Source organism: Ambystoma mexicanum, chromosome 2p, assembly GCF_040938575.1.
Source record: "Ambystoma mexicanum isolate Mex_15411 chromosome 2p, UKY_AmexF1_1, whole genome shotgun sequence".
NCBI classification, from domain to species: domain Eukaryota; kingdom Metazoa; phylum Chordata; class Amphibia; order Caudata; family Ambystomatidae; genus Ambystoma; species Ambystoma mexicanum.
Genome location: NC_090923.1, coordinates 1,253,140,274 through 1,253,161,785, shown reverse-complemented (window position 1 = coordinate 1,253,161,785; position 21,512 = coordinate 1,253,140,274). Strand labels below are relative to the sequence as shown.

At 48.1% G+C, this 21,512-nt stretch overlaps 1 protein-coding gene across 1 annotated transcript in view; it reads left to right on the top strand.

The window, feature by feature from the left end:
- The window catches only part of SMURF1 (SMAD specific E3 ubiquitin protein ligase 1), a 1,020,511-nt gene that overhangs the window by 598,767 nt on the left and 400,232 nt on the right, over positions 1-21,512 (top strand). The window contains exon 9 of the mRNA XM_069645560.1: positions 1,996-2,142. Coding sequence (XP_069501661.1) covers positions 1,996-2,142 — 147 coding nt within the window. The remainder of the gene's footprint in view (positions 1-1,995; positions 2,143-21,512) is intronic.

Sequence of the window (21,512 nt, the reverse complement as noted above, 5' to 3'; positions counted from 1 at the left end):
GCGCCGGCAGCGCCGGCGAGGTTCGTAGTCAACCGTTGCGCCCGTCGCTTCCGGAGCCGCAGGACAACTCGGCGGCCATTTTGTTGGCAATACAATCCTTATGTTCAGAGATAAGGACGAGATTGCCCCTACCACCGACAGAGGAGCCAAAGCCAGGCCCGTAGGGAAGTCCGCCAAACAAAAGAAGACTGACCATCCAGCCCCGCCTTTTCAGCCCTCGCGGCCTGCTCAGCCTTTGCCTTCGTCCCCTGTACCTGGGGATGAAACGGAAACGACCACGACCACCAGGTACGGATGATGATGGCGGCGACGACGGGACGGAGCTCCCATCGCCTCCAGCCCGGGCTTCCCCGCCTGACGAGATTGGGTCTTTCCACGCTATGATCGCCAGGGCATCTGAGCTTTTTCAGCTCTGCCCCGAAGAGAAGGAAGGTTTCCTTTACCAACGGCACGAGGCCAAGAGGAAGACGGTCCTCGCCGTGCCTCTGCTGGATGACATCTGGGACGAGGGTCTCACCCTTCTCAAGAACCCGTCTATGACGCCTGCCAAGAGGGATCGGTACAAGAAGTAGTACCGGGTCCCCAACACGACACCTTTGTGCCTTAGGGCGCAACCGAACCCTGACTCGGTCGTCTCAGCGGCGGCCAAGAAGAAAGCGTTGGACCACACCATTACAGTGGCAACTAACATTGCCCTGGAAGTTCTCCAGCAACGAAGGCCGTCCTTTCGGAGCTCTGCAGGCAAGCAGGGTGCCCCCAAGGTCTTCGTTGGTGGCTCCTCGACGTACCGCCAAGCGGCCCGCTCCTCTTCGCAGGAAGCCTACGGAGGATGAGGCAAGTCGGGTGAATACTGCTGTCGTCGCCAGGGAGGCCAAGGCGGCAAGGCGTCCTCCAAGCAAGATTGAACCGACCGTGGCGTCAGGCCCCCACCGAAGCACCCCGATCACTGTGCCGCGCCGTGACTGGTGTCAGCATTTTCGCCCGTCGAAGTTACGGGGCGCAGTGATCATATAGATCCAAAGATTACTGTGCTTGAGAGAGGAAAAACACGAACTGAGGCAACTGGCACAGTGTGTCATATATACCAACGTCGTACTCTAGGACGGAGGCCCTCTGGAGGATAGCTCGGGGGCAACATGCTCACCTTGGAAGATAGACGACGTAGAGCAACACAGGATCGATCCCCCGGGTCCGCACGTATCAACCTCTGGGTATAAAGTGCATTATAAATAACCAATTATTACACTATAATACAAGGTCGACGTCTATGCACAGCGTCCTATGCTGAGAGAGGTTTTCGAGCTGCAACCAGGTGATCAGAGTACATCAAAGCTGAGGAAATACATAGGAGGAACATCCAGTCGAAAAAACATTACCTGGGGTAAGTAATTTGTTCATTGACTTCAAAGAAATATTTACAAATGCATGCAATATTTGTGACGTTATCTGATGCCTGCAATGTTTGCAACATTCCATGACAAAAGCTCCACCTTGTATCCCAAGATATTCATGTGGCTCTCCACTAGCATCTGCTTTGTGCCATGCTGCCCTTAAAATATAACCAGTTCTCTTACGCACATTTTACACACAACTCTTCTCCTTTACACTTTTCTAAACACTTTGCCAGCAAGCCAAATGGGTAGGCTAATGCCCAGTTATCTGCAGATTCCTATGGGCATCAAGCAACCAGACAAAAACCTGCCATGGTTTATCTGCCTTGCATCACCACCTTAGAAAAAGCAACCATTCTCACCTGTTGACGCACTGTCAACCCCACGTCACACCTCCCCTATACAGGGCCTAAATCGCTAAGTGCATGCAAAGGTCAGTAGTTAAACTACATAAGATATAATTTGAATAAAGTTACAACCTGATCACGCCCTCTAATTACCAAATTGCCCTCAAATTAAACTCTTGTAGTTTTCTTCTTTCTCAGATTCTGCTGTAATGTAAATTTTAATATTTGTGATTAATAATTGTGTTCATTTGTAACAGAGACCTTAACAGTGTGAATTGTGATGACTTGGGACCTCTACCACCAGGTTGGGAAGTTCGAAGCACCGTGTCTGGACGTATTTATTTTGTAGATCACAACAATAGAACAACACAATTCACGGACCCAAGATTGCATCACATAATGAAGTAAGTATATAGATCAATATTCAGTGAATGAGGAATGCTGCAATTTTCATCTTCAATATAGTTTTTCTGTAGGTCAACCCCTTTTAATATTTGTATTTGGTTGTTTAACTTTAAAAGCAATTTCATAGCATGAGTGCTGCTATGTTGAAATGGTAATTAATACATACAAATGTATGTGAACATATAGTAAGTCCTACTTAACATATTGTCAGTGAAATTGATGTGCTATTTGTTTAGAAAAGAAGCACAGACTGAAGAGTGTATTGGGATTTCAGTGTACAAGACAAAGACCATTCTTCTAAACTGCACAGAAGTATGTGCCTTGGTCTGAATTGACGAGAAGGGCTGTGGGGATTTGAACCATTATAAGATTTGGGTTAGTGGAGAGAAATTCAAAACGACTGGGGTTTTGTGAACACCATTGAAATTAACTGGAATAGTTCTGATGTGGTAAAAGGAGGCTTGAATTGCCATTGCTCTAGAGCACAGAAGGATTGAAAACATTCTAGCTGTAATGGATGCAGATGCATGTGCCAATGATCTGGCCCAGAAACCTTTACTTTCCCCATGATGTATGAAAATGGAATTGACAATCTAAAAAGTAAAATGTGCAAAGATGAGATGTAACTGGGTTATTCCAAATTTACATGTGCCCATTCAGGGTGGCCTCTTGTTACTACATTCTGTAAATGAGTAAGTGGGAGTTGGGGAGTGTGGGGGGGAAGACAGTAGAGGAAGCCTGCGTGGAGTGTGAATCCTCACTGGAGTGCAGATTCAAAAGTACCCATTGTCTGTGCGAGAGTTTCTCTGTGAGTTGGAACATGTAGGTTTTATGTTGCTCTAGGGTCCCTATATGTGGTGCTCCTTTGAATACTGATGATTCATCCTGCAAAAATGGGTCCTTGTAATTTGGTGGTATGATGGGGTAGGTGGTCTGTTGTGGACACAAAATTAGTGGGGGCTCTGCTGCTGGATATGTAGGGTGGAAGATGGCATGTTGAAGGCTGGTATGCTAAATTTGAGGAAATATGATTATTGAAGTTTGCCCTGGGTGGTTGGGTTCCTAAGGACCTCATAAGCTTTAGTGGATCCTTGCAACCTCTTATTCTAGTGTACTGTTGGCTGTATCAGTTTAAAGAAAATAATTTGAGTAGGTGTTTTTCAGACTGCTGCTGAAAAATCTTTCAGTTCTGCATATTTTCATTCATGGGCATGCGTATCGAAAGGTTTGGTACAAGTTATTAACTTGAACATGTTGTTGGGGGCTGTACAGTGGTGTTGTTGGGTGCCTCACTTGATGAGGCTGTCTACATGCATTCATGCTTATTTGTTCTTTCAGGAGCTCTGAGGTTGATATAATTATCGGGGGCAAGGGAGATGGTTTAGGTTGCTATTGAGAGTTTCTACTTAAGTTAATGGATGCGCTGCTAGGTTTGTGGCGGTGTGAATTGATCACAGATACAAGGTACTTAAAGTGGTTAATTATTGGTGTTAAAGGTGGTTCTTGCTTGGATGCAGATGGGATACCAAGATTTAACAAATATATGATGGATGTCTTTGCGATTCTCTTATCCGGAGTATGTGGTGATATATTTGCTAGCTTATCAAATGTATTCCAGCTTTATATAAAAATATAAACTTTATATAACATTATTCAAAGGCTTATCAAAACAATATTGATTTTTTTTAAATTTGTATTAATTTAGATATAAATAAAAATTATCAAAAATGTTATAGAAAAAATGTTGATCACATTTTTTACCATTTTATATACATTTTTGGGGATATCAAACCAGATTTTTTTGACAGCACATTTAAAAAAAAATTGTAAATAGAAAGAATATAAAGTTTATATAAAATTATTCAAAGGCCAGATTTATATAACATCATGACGTCATACCATCAAGGCCACAAACCACTCCCGTATCATCAAATTGTCCCCAACACCTCACACTCGGTGGCTAACTCCTCACAATGCACTATGCCCTCGACCAAGCGACAGCGCGCACATGTTCTCCCATATTAAAACCATTTTAATATAAACTTTATATCAAACTGATGTAAATGAGATCCTTTTCACATCAAAACATATCAAACTTCCTATAAAAATACATACTACCATTTTGAAATCAACATTTTTTTATTAAAATTCATATCAACAGCCTATCAAAAGGGACGGGACTAGACACAAGGGGGGGCTTTCCCATCTGTCAAAATGTACCTGAAGAGGAACGGGGGCCCCCATCTAATATTTAACAGGTAGTCCAGGGAGGAGTCTAGAGTCGGCCAGGCAGTGCTAAGCAACTTGTTCGCTTGAGGTGAGTCTGTTCCAGGGTAAGTGTTAATTGCTTCTGTTGAGCCTTGCCACCTCCCGTAGTTGTGCAATGTGTACTGCTTTGTTAATCCTGAGCATGTAAATCCATGCCAGACCCCATGCTGGAGAAGGTTTAAGTTACTTACCTGTAAATATTGTTCTCCAGCATGGGTCTGGCATGGATTCACATGCCAAGACTCCTTATGGCCTTTCTGCAGCTTTTCTTGGTCATACTTCCACTTTGTGTTTACCAAATCTGAAGGTGGCTGACAGAGGCGGGGCTTGGGAGATGGGAGAGGACTGTCATTGGATGGGGGCAGTACGACCCAGAGGACAGTGATTGGTTTAGAGGAGAAATACAGTTAGAAAGTGGTTTTTCTTTTACCGAGGGTTCCCATCCTGACGGATAATAATCATGAGCATGTGAATCCATGCCAGACCCATGCTGAAAAACAATAGTTGCAGGTAAGTAACTCAAACCATCTCCTCTTTCAGACATGGGATGTTACGGAGATGGAACTCTTTGCCACTAGGTAGAATGCCAAGTGCAGAGCATTGCCAGCTGGTTTTCCCAAGCCGGAAGCCTGGTGGATGATGATGTCATGATGCCCGCTCCCGGGGAGCCGGTTCAAGCCCTGCGTCCCCGAAAGCGGACATCCAGTCCCCAAGGAAGGACCCAGCAACCCCATCTAGGGGCCCTTTGGACAGTGTCCTGGGGCCTATGACGCCAGGCTCGTAAAAGACATCAGTCCTGGCGTCATAGGCGCCAGGCTCATTATGGAAGTGCTTGGGTGCACTTAACTGATGCAGACCATGCTGCAGGATCCCGACCTTCTTGAGGCCTGAAAGGAACTACTTTACCTGTGGGACTAATTTACCATCCGGGCGTGGTCGGGGAAGGATAATACCTGATTGGAGGAAGGATACATACCTGGAACTTCTTCCAAGGCTATTTAAACCCCACCCGAACAGCCACACGTGCTTCGCGTTGTTCTGCATCTAGCAGCTGGACACTCACCGTGTCTGCTCCTGCATCCTGACTTCTGCCACGCCTGCCAGCATCCTGGATCACCTGCAAAGGAAGAGAAGAAGAGAACAGAAGAAGGAAAAGTCCTTACCTGCTAAATCCGCATCCCGGAGACATCTCGCCGACAAGCCTGAAAAGGAAGACTTTTATTTAAAAGCTCATCGCGTCGATCACTGCAGCGCTGCATTCCACTCACCTTTACAGGGCGCCTCCATGTTCAGCAGCGATCATCCGGATTCGCAGTCACGCCCCAGCACCTAGGGAGAAAAAGACCAGAACAAAAGGTGAGAGAGAGATGGGATAAGGAAAGCTAAATCTCCATGTTAAGACTTACCTGTTGATTCATTCCCTCTTCATTTCGGGTCCGCCCCGCATCCTGGCATTTCCGGACCCCGGCCCCTAAGGGGAAAAAGAGACATCAGCGTTAATGAGCGAATGAAAAGACATTACCAAAAAACGCTCATTAAAGACTTACCTGATTTCTACAAGGATTTCACCTCTCATCTCGGGTCGGTGCCTGTTCCCCGGCATTCCGTACCCCGGCCCCTATGGGGAAAAAGACACTAGCATTAGTACATTAATGCATGGACACAAGGGGAACCTCTTATCAAAAAACTTACCTGGAAGCCAAGCAAGTTTGGTTCTCACCAATCCGAAAATCCAGTGAAGTAACTGGATACCAACGCGCCCCTGCATCAGAAGCAGGATGGAGAGCTCGTCCTTCCTGACCCTAAGGTGAGACGCTACGAGGAATCACAGAAGGGTTTCGAGGAGGGTGAGAGGGGAACGTGGGATGCTGATTGCATTACCCCGCAGACAGTTAATCTCCAATTTTCGCCTACAGAAGGATACTTCTGCGAGCCAGACAAACCAGATTTGGGGGCCCGGTCCAGTCCGTCTTCCGAACCCTGCGCATCACCTTAGAAGAGGTCACAGCAGCGCGAACCAGGGCAGCGCCTCCGTGGGAGTCAGGTGAGCGTTACAGATGACTGCACGTTTCCATGAGTGAACAAGTTTCTCTACACATTCCCTCTATTCCACTGATCGCCAGGGTCTTGAACGCTTTCAGATGAGTGCTACAAACTGATCCTAGGGGTCCTAGACTGGGTGATACATTTCTGGTTCTCAGAACTCCTCCGCCTCTCATCGGCACCTCTGATCCGCCTGACTCCTGTTTCCAATATCCTTGACGGGGACGGTCCTGCCCGTGGACCCGACATCTCTCAGCCCAAAGACAGGCTCCTGCTTTGCTAGAATTCAGACCCATTCCAATGCCAGGATTACATTGATGCATACCTGTTTCTCCGCCGCCCTCACACTACCAATCCTCCCATAGGGTTACATTGGGTGTGAAATTGTTGTCCCTAAACTCATCTTAACTGACCTTTGGTGGTGGAAACTGGGTTAAGGATTCTTCCCTAGGGGCACAAGGACCCACAACATCTTAGGGATGGACTTTATTCGAGCTAGGAAAGCTTTTCTGTGTCTCAAAGTATTTTCTACTTCGAGGGGATTGGGTCCTCCGACGTGTTCCTTATCTGACAGGTAATGTCCACAGCTGTGCTGCTTCGGAAAATCTTTGGTGTCTGCGTCCTGCGTCGATGACGTCGATGTGCCGTCCCCGAGGACGACCTCCTCCTCCGACGGCCGACGTCACCCGATGTGATAAGTAGGACGCATGACGCCCATAGCCTCAGTTCCGTTTTTTCCGCGAACGTGTTCGCTTCGTGAATCTCGGTACGCCTCGACTCGTTGGAGTTTGCTGTTTTCAATTCTCGGTTCGTTGAACCTGTTCTGTTTGTTGTGAAGACCTGTTCGTGGCGATGTCTTCTTCGTCTTCAACCCTGCGTCCGGGCTTCAAGAACTGCGGGGACTGTGGTTCCAAGATGTCGGTCACGGACTTGTACGACGCCTGCCTCTGGTGCCTCGGGGAGGCCCACGATACGGACAACTGTCGACTGCCAGTCGCTCATGGCAAAGGCCTTGCGGGAAAGCAAGAAGAAGCTGTCGGTAGGCTGGGTGTCTAAGTCCCGGAAGTTGAGGTCTGCGGGGCTTTCGACGGATGACTCGAGGGGCGACTCTCCACGTCATCGTCTGAGTCCGGTGGGTCTCCTTCCAGGAGTCGGTCTCACCACTCCTCTGCCTCTTTGAGGCATTCCAGGAAGCGCCGACATAGGTCGCCTTCCCGTCCTCTTCCGAGGACTCTGCCCGTCGGCGGGTCGCTTATCCCTCCATGCAAGCGACACAGGAGAAATGGGCTTCCTTCGGGAAGCAGGTGCTAGCGATTTTGGAATCGCAGGGCACTGGTCCGTCCCCGCCTCCGAATGGGGTCGGTCAGCACCGGTCCAGAGACACCGCTCGTACGCCTTCGGGCTCGAGTGGTCGGCACGGCTCGCGGGAGATGTCCCGGTCGGACAAGGGTAGCCGTTCTCGCCATGCCCGTGCCAGGTCCCGGTCCTCGACGTGCTCGAGACCGTGTGATCCTGTGCCGTCTTCGAAGAAGACATCGACGCCTGTGGCGCCAAGGTCGTCGACGATTTCTCTTGAGGCTCCGCCTCTGAGGGGGTCGTCGGCGCCTAGGTTGTCGAGAGACACGCTCGGAGCTCTGGCTTCGAGGACTGTCGGATGCTGCCGATGCTGGCGGCGCTGCAGCTGACGTCGATGTCTTTTCTGTCGGCGCCGGTGCCGACTCGTTCGGCGCCCTCGACGCCTTTTCTCTCGGCGCTGACTCGTTCGGCGCCCTCGACGCCTTTCGAGGCGGTGTGTCGGAGGGGCCCCGTGGCACGGGGTTTGCCCCTAGAAAGGCTATGGCTAAGGTCCGACACTGCTTTGGTCCACAGAGGTCTTCCTCTCCCCGCCTGGAGTACATTTCGGAGGGTGATGAAGGCTCTGATGGTGGCCTGGTTCCAGTTACGGTTCCAGATGACCTTATCTCGGCCCATAGCCAGTTTGATTACCTGAGGCAGTCGCTGCATGATGCCAGTGGACTGGACACCTCTCCGGAGGTGGAGTTTTGTCGGCCGGAGCCTGGCACTCATGCCGATTCTTCATATCGGCACCTTATGTCTCAGGTTACCGAGTACTTGGGTTGGTCAGCTCCCCCAGGGGAGTTCGTTCAGGATGATCTCACAGACATCCTTGATCTCGGTCCACCCACTGACCCGGTTTTGCCTTTTCATATGGGTCTGCAGAGAAGGGTGGCAGAGGCTTCGACTGCTCCGGAGAGTCTCCCGGCAGTGGGCAAGTCTTTGTCGTGAAAATACCGTCCAGCCAGTAGCGACCCCTGCTACTTGTCTAGGCACCCCACCCCTGAGAGTTTGGTGGTACAGGCGGCTACGGCCCCGGCAAAGCAGGCGTCGTATCCTACCATCCCTCTGGATAGGGACGACAAACGTTTTGACGGCTGGGCAAAGAAAGTGTTTTCTTCGGGGGGTATGGTGCTTCAGGCAGCCAACTCCGTATGTGCCTTGTCTCGTTTCACACACACTCTGTGGAACTGTGTTGCATTAGCGGCTGATCATATTCCCGAAGGGGACGAACGGGATGGTTTCCTTGCTATGGTTGAGGATGGCAAGGATGCTACGTGTGAGGCCGTTCAGTCGGGTTTGGACTTGGCGGATTGTGTCAGCCGGTCCATGGCGGCGAGCACCGTAATGCCTAGGTTTGCGTGGTTGCGGAAGTCTGGGTTCGCTCCTGATGTGCAGTCCCGGCTCCTCAACATGCCTTTTGACGGTGAACACCTTTTTGGCTGCAAGGCTGACAAGAGCCTTGAGAGGTTGCAGATCTCCAAAGCTGCAGCGAAGTCGTTGGGCGCTGCAGTTCGCCAACCTCCGCCTTTTCGTCCTAGGGGACAGCAATGGAGGGGAGGTTCCTTTCGCTATTACTCGTCCTTCAGTAAAGCAAGGGGAGCTAGCAGTCAAAGAGGCCATCGTAAGAGTGCCAGAGGTGGAAACAAAGGTACTCGAGGTGCCAAGGCCGCTCAGGCAGTTGCCTCTTTGGCCTCAGGCAACGCCGCAGCTGCTACCACTCAGTCATGAGGCCAGGTCCCATGGTTCGCCGGTTGGGAGAAGGCTGGCGCAGCATCTTGTAGAGTGGCAAGCCATTACTTCGGATGTGTGGGTTCTGGAGATCATAACCCACGGCTACTGTCTTCCTTTTCGGCAGAGGCCTCACGACAATCCACCAGGGAACCTCTCTTTGAAGTGTCCGGATCCGCTCCTTCCGCAGGAAATTCAGGCTCCTGCTGGAGAAAGGCGCCGTAGAACTGGTGCCTGTACCGGAGAGGAACAAGGGATGGTATTCGTCTTATTTTTTTATTTCGAAGAAAGACGGGGGATTATGACCCATCATGGACTTGCGCGGTTTGAACAAACTCCTCAGGAAGGACAAGTTCAAGATGGGGACTCTTTCTCAAGTCCTCCAGTCCCTTCAACTTCAGGACTGGTTGGTGTCTCTCGACCTCAAGGATGCTTACTTCCATGTGCCGTTCCATCCCAAGCACAAGAAGTACCTGAGGTTCGCGGTTGGCGACTCGCACTTTCAGTTTCGGGTCCTGCCTTTCGGATTGACCTCCGTCCCGAGGGATTTCCCCAAGCTTATGGTGGTGGTGGCAGCGCATCTCAGGAAAGGGGGGATTCACGTCTACCCCTACTTGGACGATTGGTTGGTCAGGGGGAGCTCTCCTGAGCAAGTCCTGGATCATCTGTCCGTCACCTGCCACTCCCTTCACAGGCTGGGCTTCTCCCTCAATTTAAAGAAGTCCCATTTGACACCAACGCAGCGGCTCCAGTACATCGGAGCAGTGCTCGACATGTCCCTGGGGCAGTGTTGCCCTCCTCAGGTGAGGGCTCTTCACATTCAGCAGATGGTGCACAAGTTTCAGCTTGCCCAGAATCTTCCAGCGTCCGAATTTTTGAGACTGCTCGGCCTCATGGCATCCTGCATTCTTCTGGTGCCAGAGGCTCGTCTGCGGATGAGATCTTTGCAGTGGGCACTCAAGCTCCAGTGGTCTGTCCTCCGGCAGGCTGTCGGACCCTGTTCAGGTGGCGTCCTCGGTTGCCCAGGACCTTCTGTGGTGGGCCGTCGAGGGCAATCTGATGAAGGGGGCCCCATTTTGGCTGCCCTGGCCGGAGGTGACGATCGTGATGGACGCATCCTTCACGGGATGGGGAGCTCATGCCAACGAGTTGACAGTCAGCGGTCGTTGGTCTCCGTCGGAGTCCAGACTCCATATCAATCTGTTGGAGCGGAGGGCCGTCAGGCTAGCCCTGAAGGCTTTTCTGCCGACTGTGCGCGGAAAGAGTGTCCTCATTCTAATGGACAACACAGTGGCCATGCACTACCTCAACAAAAGGGGGGGGCAGGGCCACTTCCGCTGAGCAGGGAGGTGATGCAGCTAGAGTTCTGGCCCATCCAGCAGGAAGTTTCGATCTCGGCGGTTCATCTGGCCGGAGACGACGAGACGGCGGACGCTCTGAGCAGGCAGAGCACGATCTCTCACGAGTGGGAGCTAGCTCAGGAGATTCTCCTGGAGATCTTCGCCCTTTGGGGGACCCCTCAAGTGGGTCACTTCGCCTCCAGTGTCAACCGGAAGTGCGAAAGGTTTTGCTCGCGGGAATTTCCTCCAAAAGGAGCCTTAGGAGACGCATTCGTGGTGGAGTGGTCATTCCCACTGCTGTACGCGTTTCCTCCAGTCCCTGTCATCCCGCAAGTGTTGCGGAGGTTCGGTTCCCGGATGATCCTCATTGCTCCGGCGTGGGCCCGGAGGACGTGGTACCCGGACCTTCTAGACTTGTCCATCTGCCCTCCACGTCGTCTTCCCTACCGAGACGATCTGCTCTCACGGGAGGGGGGGTCATGTTCTCCATCCAGAGGTCAGATCCCTCAATCTTCACGCTTGGCTTCTGAAAGTTTGAGGTATAAGGATTGGGACCTCCCTGAAGACGTGATGGAGGTGTTGCTCTCGGCCAGGCAGCTAGCAACTAAGTCTCTGTACCGTTGACGTTGGAGAAAGTTCTGCGACTGGTGCAGAGTTCAGAATGTGGATCCTTTTGAATGTGACATTCCCATGGTTCTGTCTTTTTTGCTTTCTTTGGCCTCAGGGGCTTGCAAGTGGGGACCATTAAAGGTTACCTGGCGGCGCTGTCCATATTTAAGCGCTCGTCTGAAGAGTGTTCCTATTTTAAAATTCCTTTAATTTCGCAGTTTTTGAAAGGACTCTGTGTTCCCTCCGTCACCTTTTTTGGTGCCAGGTTGGGATTTGTACCTTGTTCTTAAGTTTCTTATGGGTGCTCCGTTTGAGCCTTTACATTCTTGCCCTTTGAGGCTGTTAACTCTGAAAACTGTGTTTTTGGTTGCGGTTACTTCCGCTCGCAGAGTGAGTTACAGGCACTTTCAGTTAAGCCACCCTTCACACTGTTTCATAAGGACAGGGTTGTCCTTAGAGTTCGTCCTTCTTTTCTTCCAAAGGTGGTTTCGGAATTTCATTTGAGCCAGAAGGTTGTTCTTCCGTCGTTCTATCCTCCTCCACATCCTGGTAAGGAAGAGGAGAGGCTCCATAAGCTTGATCCTCGGAGAGCGTTGAGCTTTTCTATTTCGAGCATGTCCCGGGTCAGAGTGGACAATCACCTTTTCATTGGTTAAGCTGGAAAGCGTTTGGGACAAGCGGTGACGAAACGGACTTTGTCTCGTTGGATTATTTTTAGCTATCTCCGAGTGTTACCGCTTGGTGGGTAAGGACCCTCGGGCTGGCTTAGGGGGGCCCATTCTACCAGAGGAGTGGCTGCATCTACTGCCCTGCAGAGGGGAGTTCCTATTCGTCACATCTGTGATGCAGCCACCTGGGCTTCAGTACATAATTTTGTATGTCACTATTCCCTTGATTCCATCAGAGGGCAAGATCTGGCCTTTGGCATGGCAGTTCTCTATTCCGCAATTTGATTGGGCATGCTAAATTTGTATTCTAAATTCTTTCCCACCTCCTTGCTTGGTACTGCTTTGGGAGTCTGTCATAGATATGGATTACTTCGGAGGACCCAATCCCCTCGAAGAACAAGCTACTTTCTTACCTGGTAACGTTCTTTCGATGGGATGGTCCGACGACGTATTCCATATCGCTACCTCCCCGCCTTCCCCGCTGCAGAATTTCTTTTGCGATTGCAGCTTGCGTTCCGCAAGGCCTTGTGTGTGACTGGCAGAAAACTGGTGGCACACGTTCTGGGAAAAAACTATAACTGAGGCTATGGGCGTCGTGCGTCCTACTTATCACATCGGGTGACGTCGGCCGTCGGAGGAGGTCCTCGGGGACGGCACATCGACGTCATCGACGCAGGATGCAGACGCCAAAGATTTTCCGAAGCAGCACAGCTGTGGACATTAACTGTCATAGATATGGAATACGTCGTCGGACCATCCCATCGAAAGAACGTTACCAGGTAAGAAAGTAACTTGTTCTTCTAATGCATCCGAGTAGTTGCGTGTTTTGCACTGGTAATTTATTAACATGCAATTAAATTTATTCTAACGGTGGATGTGTATGTATTTTTATAAGGTCTTGTGTGACAATATTTGCCTTTCTGATTTGTACCTGCTTAGTATGTAAACTATTACTGTCTAACTTGAAATACTGGCAACTTGAAATACTGGCTAAGATGGATTTCTAGAATCTGTTGTGGTGACAGATTTTAGGAGGCCACCCTAGTTAAAGTGTGCAGGGAAGCCAAAACGCAATCAAAGTACGTGGATTAGCAGACCAGGCCTATTCTCTGAAGTGAGTGGGGTCAGGGCTCCTTAGTGGTGGCACACAATTCAATTTAGACCATCTAGTATAAAGTTATTAATTATAGGTCTTCTCAAAAAACACTGAAAAATTAATCTAACCGTAGAATTATCACACAACACACTGATGCAAATATATGCAATCACCATAGTTTCAAATGTACATCAAACGACTTAAGTAGCAAAGCAGGCAAGTATTTTAGATGCAGTCAATGATGGAACCAACTCTAATTTCAAACCCTAACATAAATGGGCCCTTATGCCCAAAGGTCACATGAGCCACATTAGTTCTCAACAGAATGGAGTCTCTGTAGGTAAGTTCAATAAGCTTGTGTTGATACTTTCAAGATACTTTCAAAGTTCTACAAATGTATTATACCAGAGTGAAGTGTTTCTTTTTTTCTTCCATACCCAAGGCTAAACCAGGGGCAGGCTACTGGACCCAGGTTCGATTAACAAAATGTGAGAGGAATGCAATAAGTAGACAAAATGGCCTGTTTCCAATGTTATCCTATGGGGAACACAGAGGGAGAGAGGGAGCTGTGTGGAGACAGATACTGTGTTTATTTACTACCTAGCCTGCCCGGCTCAGTTTTTCCCAGATGTCGATGAGGATGGTCTGGGGACTCACCTTTCAGCTGTTGGTTCTGGTGAGATGTGCCCAGGAGTTGTGGGTTCAATGATTCTTCCGGTCGGATGCATCTGCAAGATACAACATGTTGAAGAAATGCAAGAACCTGATGCAGGCCGTTCCAGGACAGTTCACAGGATGGAGAAAGGCGAGTTCCAGCAACACACTGCACGCAGGCATCCTTCCATTCAAGTCACAGAAGCTGCTCCAGGAAAGGATCTTTGATGCTGGGATGCTGAAATTAGGGGAGAAAGCGACTTGTAGCACAAGCTGGCGACCACGTAATTTCAATGTGGAACGGCAGTGCTTCTGGTGAGGTAGCCCACGAGAGAGCTGGTCAGTCCAGGGACACTTCCGAAGGATTCTCATAGGTGTTGAGGCTAGTTGGTCCCACTAGTCAAAGGGCTGAAGCACTGCTCATGGTCTAAGGAGATCAGGCAGAGGAGCAGGGTTTCACCGGGTTGCCTACTCGAATGGATGCCGAGCCACTTTAGGAGTCGTCTTTTGATATTCAGCAGGCTGCTGCTCTTCGAGGGATTCATGTCTGCAACGATTTGGTGCTCTTGAGTTTGAAGCAAGTCCAAGCCTGCCAATGTTAAGGATCGGTACCATTCAAATGGACATTAATTGCCCAATCTGGGACAACTACTGGGGCCGATGTGCAACCAGTAGCAGACTTTCTGGCAACAGTGATGTGGACTGGGAATACAGTCCAGAAAGATGGAGTTCAGTGTTTGATAGCCAATTTTTCTATCCATCTGGGCTGTGTGGTAAGTGTATGGTGAGGTGTAGGTGATTGACAAGTCAGATGGTACGTTTGGGGTAATGGAGTTGTGGATAGTTCTGGGTGCAGAGTTATGGGATTTGTTATTTATTATTCCCATATTTTACTTGGTTGTACACGCCTTTTCGTGGGTGTTGGAGTGTTTAAAAAATTCATGTGGCAGAATTTGATTTATTCAGGGTTTTGCGGACAGAACTAGTGGAAAACTGAAATGGTGTGTATTGTTTCGAGGGCTGTAATTTGTCAGATGGGAGTTTTCTTTTGGCGTGATTTGAGGTATGAGTTAATGAGTTCACTGGGTCCTTTTGAAACAACTAAGACTTCTGTACTGGTTTGGGAAGGGTCATTGTGGAATGGCTTGGCTGTTGTCTGAAAAAGGTCGGTTTTTTCTTGATATGTTGGTGTTGTGCATTTGGTTATCCATATCATATTGGTCCACTAACTTTCTGACTTTTTTCAGATGCCTTTGTGTGATTGGCTAGTACATTGCATGGAGGCGATGTGGTGTCTTGAATTGGTGATACCTGCTTGGCATTTATTGATTCAGTTTACATCTCGGCGCGTTAAATAACCAGATTTTTAGCTATTTCCTAAAAAACAGGTGACCACCTTGGGGGTCGAATTCTGTAGTGTGGCTATGACAGTGGAGAAAGCAGTTCCTTCAAATTTGGTTTTGTTGTCTCTTGTTTATATGCGGAGGTCAGTACTTGATGTCCGGGTTCTTCTTGGCTGGTATTGTGCGATTGTTTTAAAAAAATAAAAGTAACATTTTTCTTTAAATGGAGAAATTCAGCTCCCTGTTAGTGTAGGGCTCTGTGGGCAGTGCAGAGGACTTAAAAATGGATTCGTTTTTTGACCGGTAACCAATGTAGATTTCTCGGGCTGGAGTGTTCTGTTTAGTTTGAGACAAAGACTTGCTGTCTTGTTTTGTATCCGTTGCAGTTTCCTGTTGAGGTAGTTGGAAATTCCTACTTATGGGCTGTTTGTGTAGTCCATTCGTGATCATACAAAAGAGATGGCAAGGGTTGTGTGTGGAAAGGAAAGGCCAGGAATGATGCCTCTTGTTAAGCTTAGCTGGTATAAGCATTTTCTTACTATTGGGTTAACCTAAGTATTCCTATATTTATCACTGTGAAGGTTTTTGGTACAGTTCCCATACTTTGGGGCCACATGAGTGGTGTTTGTGTTTGGTTGCATCATTATTTACGTTTTCGTTGGGTTAAGTTTTAGGTTATTGGTAGTCATCCAGGTGTTTACATCAGTGAGGCATTTATTGAGGTGTTGTCGGTCATAGATGGTTGTCATTTTAAAGGTGAGCTAGGTGTCGTCAGCATAGTTGTAGTATGGGAGACTGTATGTTTCGATGAGCTTCATGAGTGTTGCCAGGTGTATATTGAAGAGTAGTGGGGGGAGGTTTGTTCCTTGTGGTACGCTGCAGGTGATGGTTCCTATGTTTGATATATGCAGCGTTGGGTAGGTTATTTCGGTCAGTGAGGAATTATTTTAGCCATTGTAGAGCAGAGTTTTGAATGCTAGATTTGTCCAATCTTTTGATTAGGGTTGTGTGCTTAATCGTAAAGGCTGCAGATGCATCCTGTAGTATGAGGTCTGATTGGATGGTGGTGCCCATCTTGAGGTAGTCTCATTTGTAGAGGAGTGCCGATTTGGTTGCGCTCATAGCTCTGAAACCAACCGCCTATTGGTCCAGTAATCTGTTAGATGTCACTTGGTTGAGCAATTCTTTATATACATAGGTCTTCAAGATTTTTGTAGGATGGGGTACGTTTGGTATTGTTCTGCAGTTGACTGGAACATCTGTTTTTCTTGCCTAGTTTTTTAAGAGATGGGGGATTTATGTTCTGAGATGGTCCGCGATTTTGTGTCATAGCATTTGTGAGCATATGGCAGTGGTGCTGCATGATACAGGGGGTTTATTTTCTTGATCATTCTGTATATTTCTTTTTATGAGTTTATTGTGGATTGTATTCTTTCAGAGCAGTGTGCTGTCTTGGTTTTTAGAACGGACGCATTGTAAAGGCATATTTGTCACTGGTAATTGCCTTGCTGATAGATTTTCATCAATGTTTTTTCTAGTTTGTGCTTTGTTTTTAGTCCTCAGTGAACCATCTAACTGCTACTTTTTTCCGGGCAGCTGGACTTTGCATCGAATGCATTTTTGCTGCTAAAAATTCGATGAAAAGACCATAAACCTTTTTTCCATGTTGGTTTGATTGTTTTTAAGGGTGCCAATTGGTGTAGCATGCTAGTGATCCATGTGTACAGTTTATCATATGACATCTTTTTGTTAAGTTTGGGTGTTTAGGTTTTCTAGATTTTCTTTTTTCTAGTTTTTTGGTTGGCATTGATGATTTTGTATTTGTTACGAGTTAGAATTTTGATGAGAAAGAGATCATGTGGTGGTAGCTCCAGATGATTGGTACCGGTGGGGTGATTAAATGGCATTGAGTGTCCTCCTCTTTGGGTGGGTACACTCACCATTTGTTTGAGGTTGAGGGTTGCCTGGTGAGCGCTTGGTGAATTTGTGCAGTTTAATTTTCTCTTTAGAGCCAGATGTTGAAGTCTCCTAAAAGGTCATGCTTTTTGGCAAGACTGGCTTTGGCATAGGTGGACCGGTGAGTTTGGTGGTGTAGTTTGGATTTTAGGTGGGAAGTTTGTACATAAGTAGGAAGAGTAGGTTGACTAGGAGGTATTTGCAGTCTTCTATCTCTTTTGTAGGTAAAGATGTGGAGGTGCGGTTTGTGTTCTACAGCGATCCCTCCTCCTTGGTCTTCTCTGTTGGTTTGTAGTTATTTGTAGTTGCTTGGAATGGCTTTGTGAGCAATTACTTTGTAGTTGTCTCTTAGTAGGTTGTGCATTTCTGTTTTGTGCATTGTCGTAGACTGTAGGTTGAGCAGCCTGTGTGAAGTGTGTACATTTAGCTGATTCATTCAGTGTTTTTTTTCCGGCACTGTGGTGGGAGCATCGGTTATTTGTTCTTCGGTTGGGTGGCGGTAGGTGCTTCTGAGTTTGTGGTGGGATCTTCTCGTTCTCGTTATTCATAGAAGTTCCAGTAGTTTGTGCATGGGGTCTTTCTGTTTCGGTGTTTAGGGTTCTGCTGTTTGAGTAGCGCGTTTCCCAATCTCTTGTTATGAAAGGAGTGTTGGATGTGGCGGTTTCTAGTTTAACTCTACTTCTTGAGGCTGTCTTTCGGTTCATTTCTGCTTTGTGAATTTCTGTGTTTTGGGTATTAACTTTGTTCTGGATGGATCGCCAGAGCTTCCTATGTTGTCACCAGTGTCTTTTGTAGTCTGTTTGGTTGCTGATCTGGTTGGTTTCATTAACTACACTGGGAGCGAACGCCTGAAGCTTTCCCCTTCCTCTCCCCGCACCTCTCAACGCAGTGCTTGCTGCCGGGGGACGCAAAGCAAGCGAGAAACAGTGTCCACTGCGCTCTGCTCCCTATCACACCTACACGGGGACCCAACACCTGCACAGTATGACTTCAAAGGTCACAGACATCATTCTGAAAAGCAGACTGCAGTTTTCAAGAAGGGGCGCAAATCCAGCTGCTGAGATCCACTGCATACCAACATGGCCTCCCTCATCCTCAACACCTAGGTGCCTCCGAGTGATTCCATGAAAACGGAGATGCCATGCATGTGATTGTTAGGACTGATTTTCTATGCTCTGTCCTGGTGGACAGATGTATAGAAGGCCAATCTATATTGTGACGGGAACAACTCTGGGAAGCTGTAGCCAAACCAGTTTAGGTAGCAGTGACAGGCGGTCTAGGCCAACTTTTTCAGAGGGGGTGAGCTTGTAAAGGGTCCACAATGAGGTCACACAATGGGAATCACAGATTACACTTGGACAGGATGTATAAAAATAGTTATTTAATTATGGCCAAAAGACACTGTACAAGCAGGTAGATATATCACACAACACTATCAAACTAAATACATTCACTTTGTTATTGGACATAAAACAAATCAGAAACTTCGGCAAGTATTATGCACAAAAAGGTCCACAGAGATGATCCCGGTCTAAAATTGGCCAGCCCTAAATTGCCTTAGGCCTTGTGTCCAGTAGTTCAGGATACAGTTCCACAGAATTTAGGATGCAGGAAAAAATGCAGATAGGGTATCTTGGGTCCAGTGAAGGGTTTTCAGGGTTAGGGTTCAAGTTAGACTAATTCCCAAATGTAGCCCCAACAGTCAGATGTTTTGCACAAGAAAGCTATGGCAAAGTCAAAAGTGTTAGAAATAATCTTTATTATAAGCCCATTTACTCCTAATGGGATTATAGGGGTAGGTTACAAACTCTGTAACTTAACCCCCCGGACTTTGATTCTTCCCCAGACATGGCATAACAAACGAAGAGCGTCTGTTGCTTTTCCAGCTGAAAGCCGTAGTCCTCTATTCCCAGGGGTTGCAGGTGATCTCCGATTTTTGTCTTTTACTGTTGTAGGGACTCTCAGTCGAAGAATGCAGAAAAACTTGATGCAGCACCACTCTCAGGACTGGACTCTGGTCAGGTAAGCAATTTTCAGATGGTGGTCACCACACACGGCGACACAAGGTTGCAGTCGGACTTTCCCTTCTAGCTCATGCCCCCTTGATGCTAGGATGCCAAATTTCACAGGAGGTAGTCTTGCAGGGTCAGCTGAGGATCCCCCAAGTTGCAGGCCCAAACTGTTAGGGAGAATTCTCATTTCTGTGCTAATTCCCTTCAAACGTGGAGACCCCCAGCTCTTTTTCTCATCATGTGTTTTGATCTGATTTGGATTATGCATTTCCTTTGTTTTTTGAGTCTGACAAACTCCATAGGCATCTGTTTTTTTGTATGGTGACAGACAGCACCTTCAGTGCAGTGCCACAGAGAAATCCTTTAGATTTCTCATAAGGTTTGAATACCTTTTTCTTGGGTGAACTACAGTTCCCAAGAAAAGTAAAATGAAATTGGCTTATCTTTTCTTTGTAGGTCCAGCACACCCCATCGCGTGTGGAGTGCTGGTGGGGCTTACTTAGCCCCTTTTTCTACTTACTTGCGTAAAAAATATTATTTTACCCTCACTACTTTAAATAGCTGGTGGCACTGTTTTAATTTTCCTACCATTGTGCTTTGCTACCGCGGGCTGTATCTTCAGCTGCGGTATATCACCCATGGGTGACTATTGTGTCAAAATGGCAGTGTCTTCTTTTTTCGCCATTGTTGGTTTGTGAGGTCTTTCGTGGGTTTTACTCTGCCCGCCAAACGGGTTTGACCCTTTTGTTCGTTTTTCCTTTGGCAGGCTTCAGTACTGAAACCCACCCCTGTCTACAGGGTCAGGAAGTGAGAGAGGGGCCCCAAACTCCTGTGTCCTTAGTCTCCAGGCCAACCGGAATGCACCCAGTCCTGATTGGCTGGCTGGCTGTCCTTGCAAGACAGCCACCCTGCTGTGTGACGAACAGCTAGGCTGTGCATGAATGGGAGAAACCTGCTTAAAAGGCATGGTTTCTTGGACTGAAGACAGTCTACCACTGGGAAGAACATCCCGACGAAGAAACCATGAACAAAGCTTGCTGCATCCTCTTCGACCGTTGAACTGCCCGGTGAAGCCCTTCTGCTGTGCGGAAACTCCTTTTTCTAATCGACAAGAAGCTCCGGAAAGGACGACTTCTTCCCTTGGGTTAGTGGGACCAACTAACCCAGAGATGAACTTGGCTGGAAGACCTTCCCCAACTGGCTGTGCTGCTTTGCTGCTGCTGAACAGAGTGCCATGGGTCGAGAAATCTGTAGTCGAGTGCAACGTCTGTAAGCCAGCCAAAAGCTCCTCGAGTCTCCTGAGGAACCTCCAGAAGCAGGACGACCCAAGCTCTAGTCACCTCACCACAGTGCTGGACTCGAGGAATGAAGGAAGCCCAACCGGTGTTCAAGATCCACGGTGGTGCCGTTTACTGAGCACTGAAACCGCAAGTGCCACTGATCCGAAGAATGCCCATAGCTGCTGTCAACCTTTCAATTGCTGTGCAGGAGTCGTACAGAAGTCCCCGCTCTTTTCCCCACGACTGGGGCCCAGGAACACAGGATCTGCATCACAGCAACCAGACAGAAGCCAGCTGGATGCTCTTCTAACCAAAGGTACTGTTCTGACTTTGGGGTACTTAACTCTGTCTGTATTTCTGCTCTTCCCAGTTGGGACTTGCAGTAGTTGCTTTGTAGAGTTGATTTCAGCTCTAACTTTCACAAGTGTAACAGCTTATGAACCTACAGTGATTTTTCTTCAATAAACTCTCTAACTTTGTGGAATACTCCTACGATCTAAGAAGTGCCTCAGCTCCATACACTTTGCTCCAATTGACTTTGGTTGCCCTGATTCCCTGCAGACTCTTCTATTCTCCAGCATGGGGTCTGGCACGGATTCACATGCTCATGAACATTCCCAGTTGTCAGGCCGGGAATCCTCGGTAAAGAAAAAATCAGTATCGGTTTCGTTTCTGATCTGTCCCTCTCAGTAGTAACCAATCACTGGTCTCTGGGTCACACTGCCCCCAGCCAATGACTGCCCTCTCCCCAAGCCCCGCCTCTGGCAGCCATCTTCAGATTTTTACTGCACGCTCAAGTGTTGGGAGTACTTGTGTTTAGCTCTCGAGCTTTTGCTGCGTTTTCACGCTTTTTCTAAGAGAATTTCTAATTTTTCGGTCAAATGGAGCCCCAAGCTCCACCATGTCTACATCGGATTAACGGGGATCCGTGTTGGATTTTTCTACGTCCCTCAAGGGTGAAGATTTCATCGAGTTACGCTTCTTGGAGGATTCCAGAAGTTTCTGCGGCCTACCCGAACATGGCCCAGGAGAAA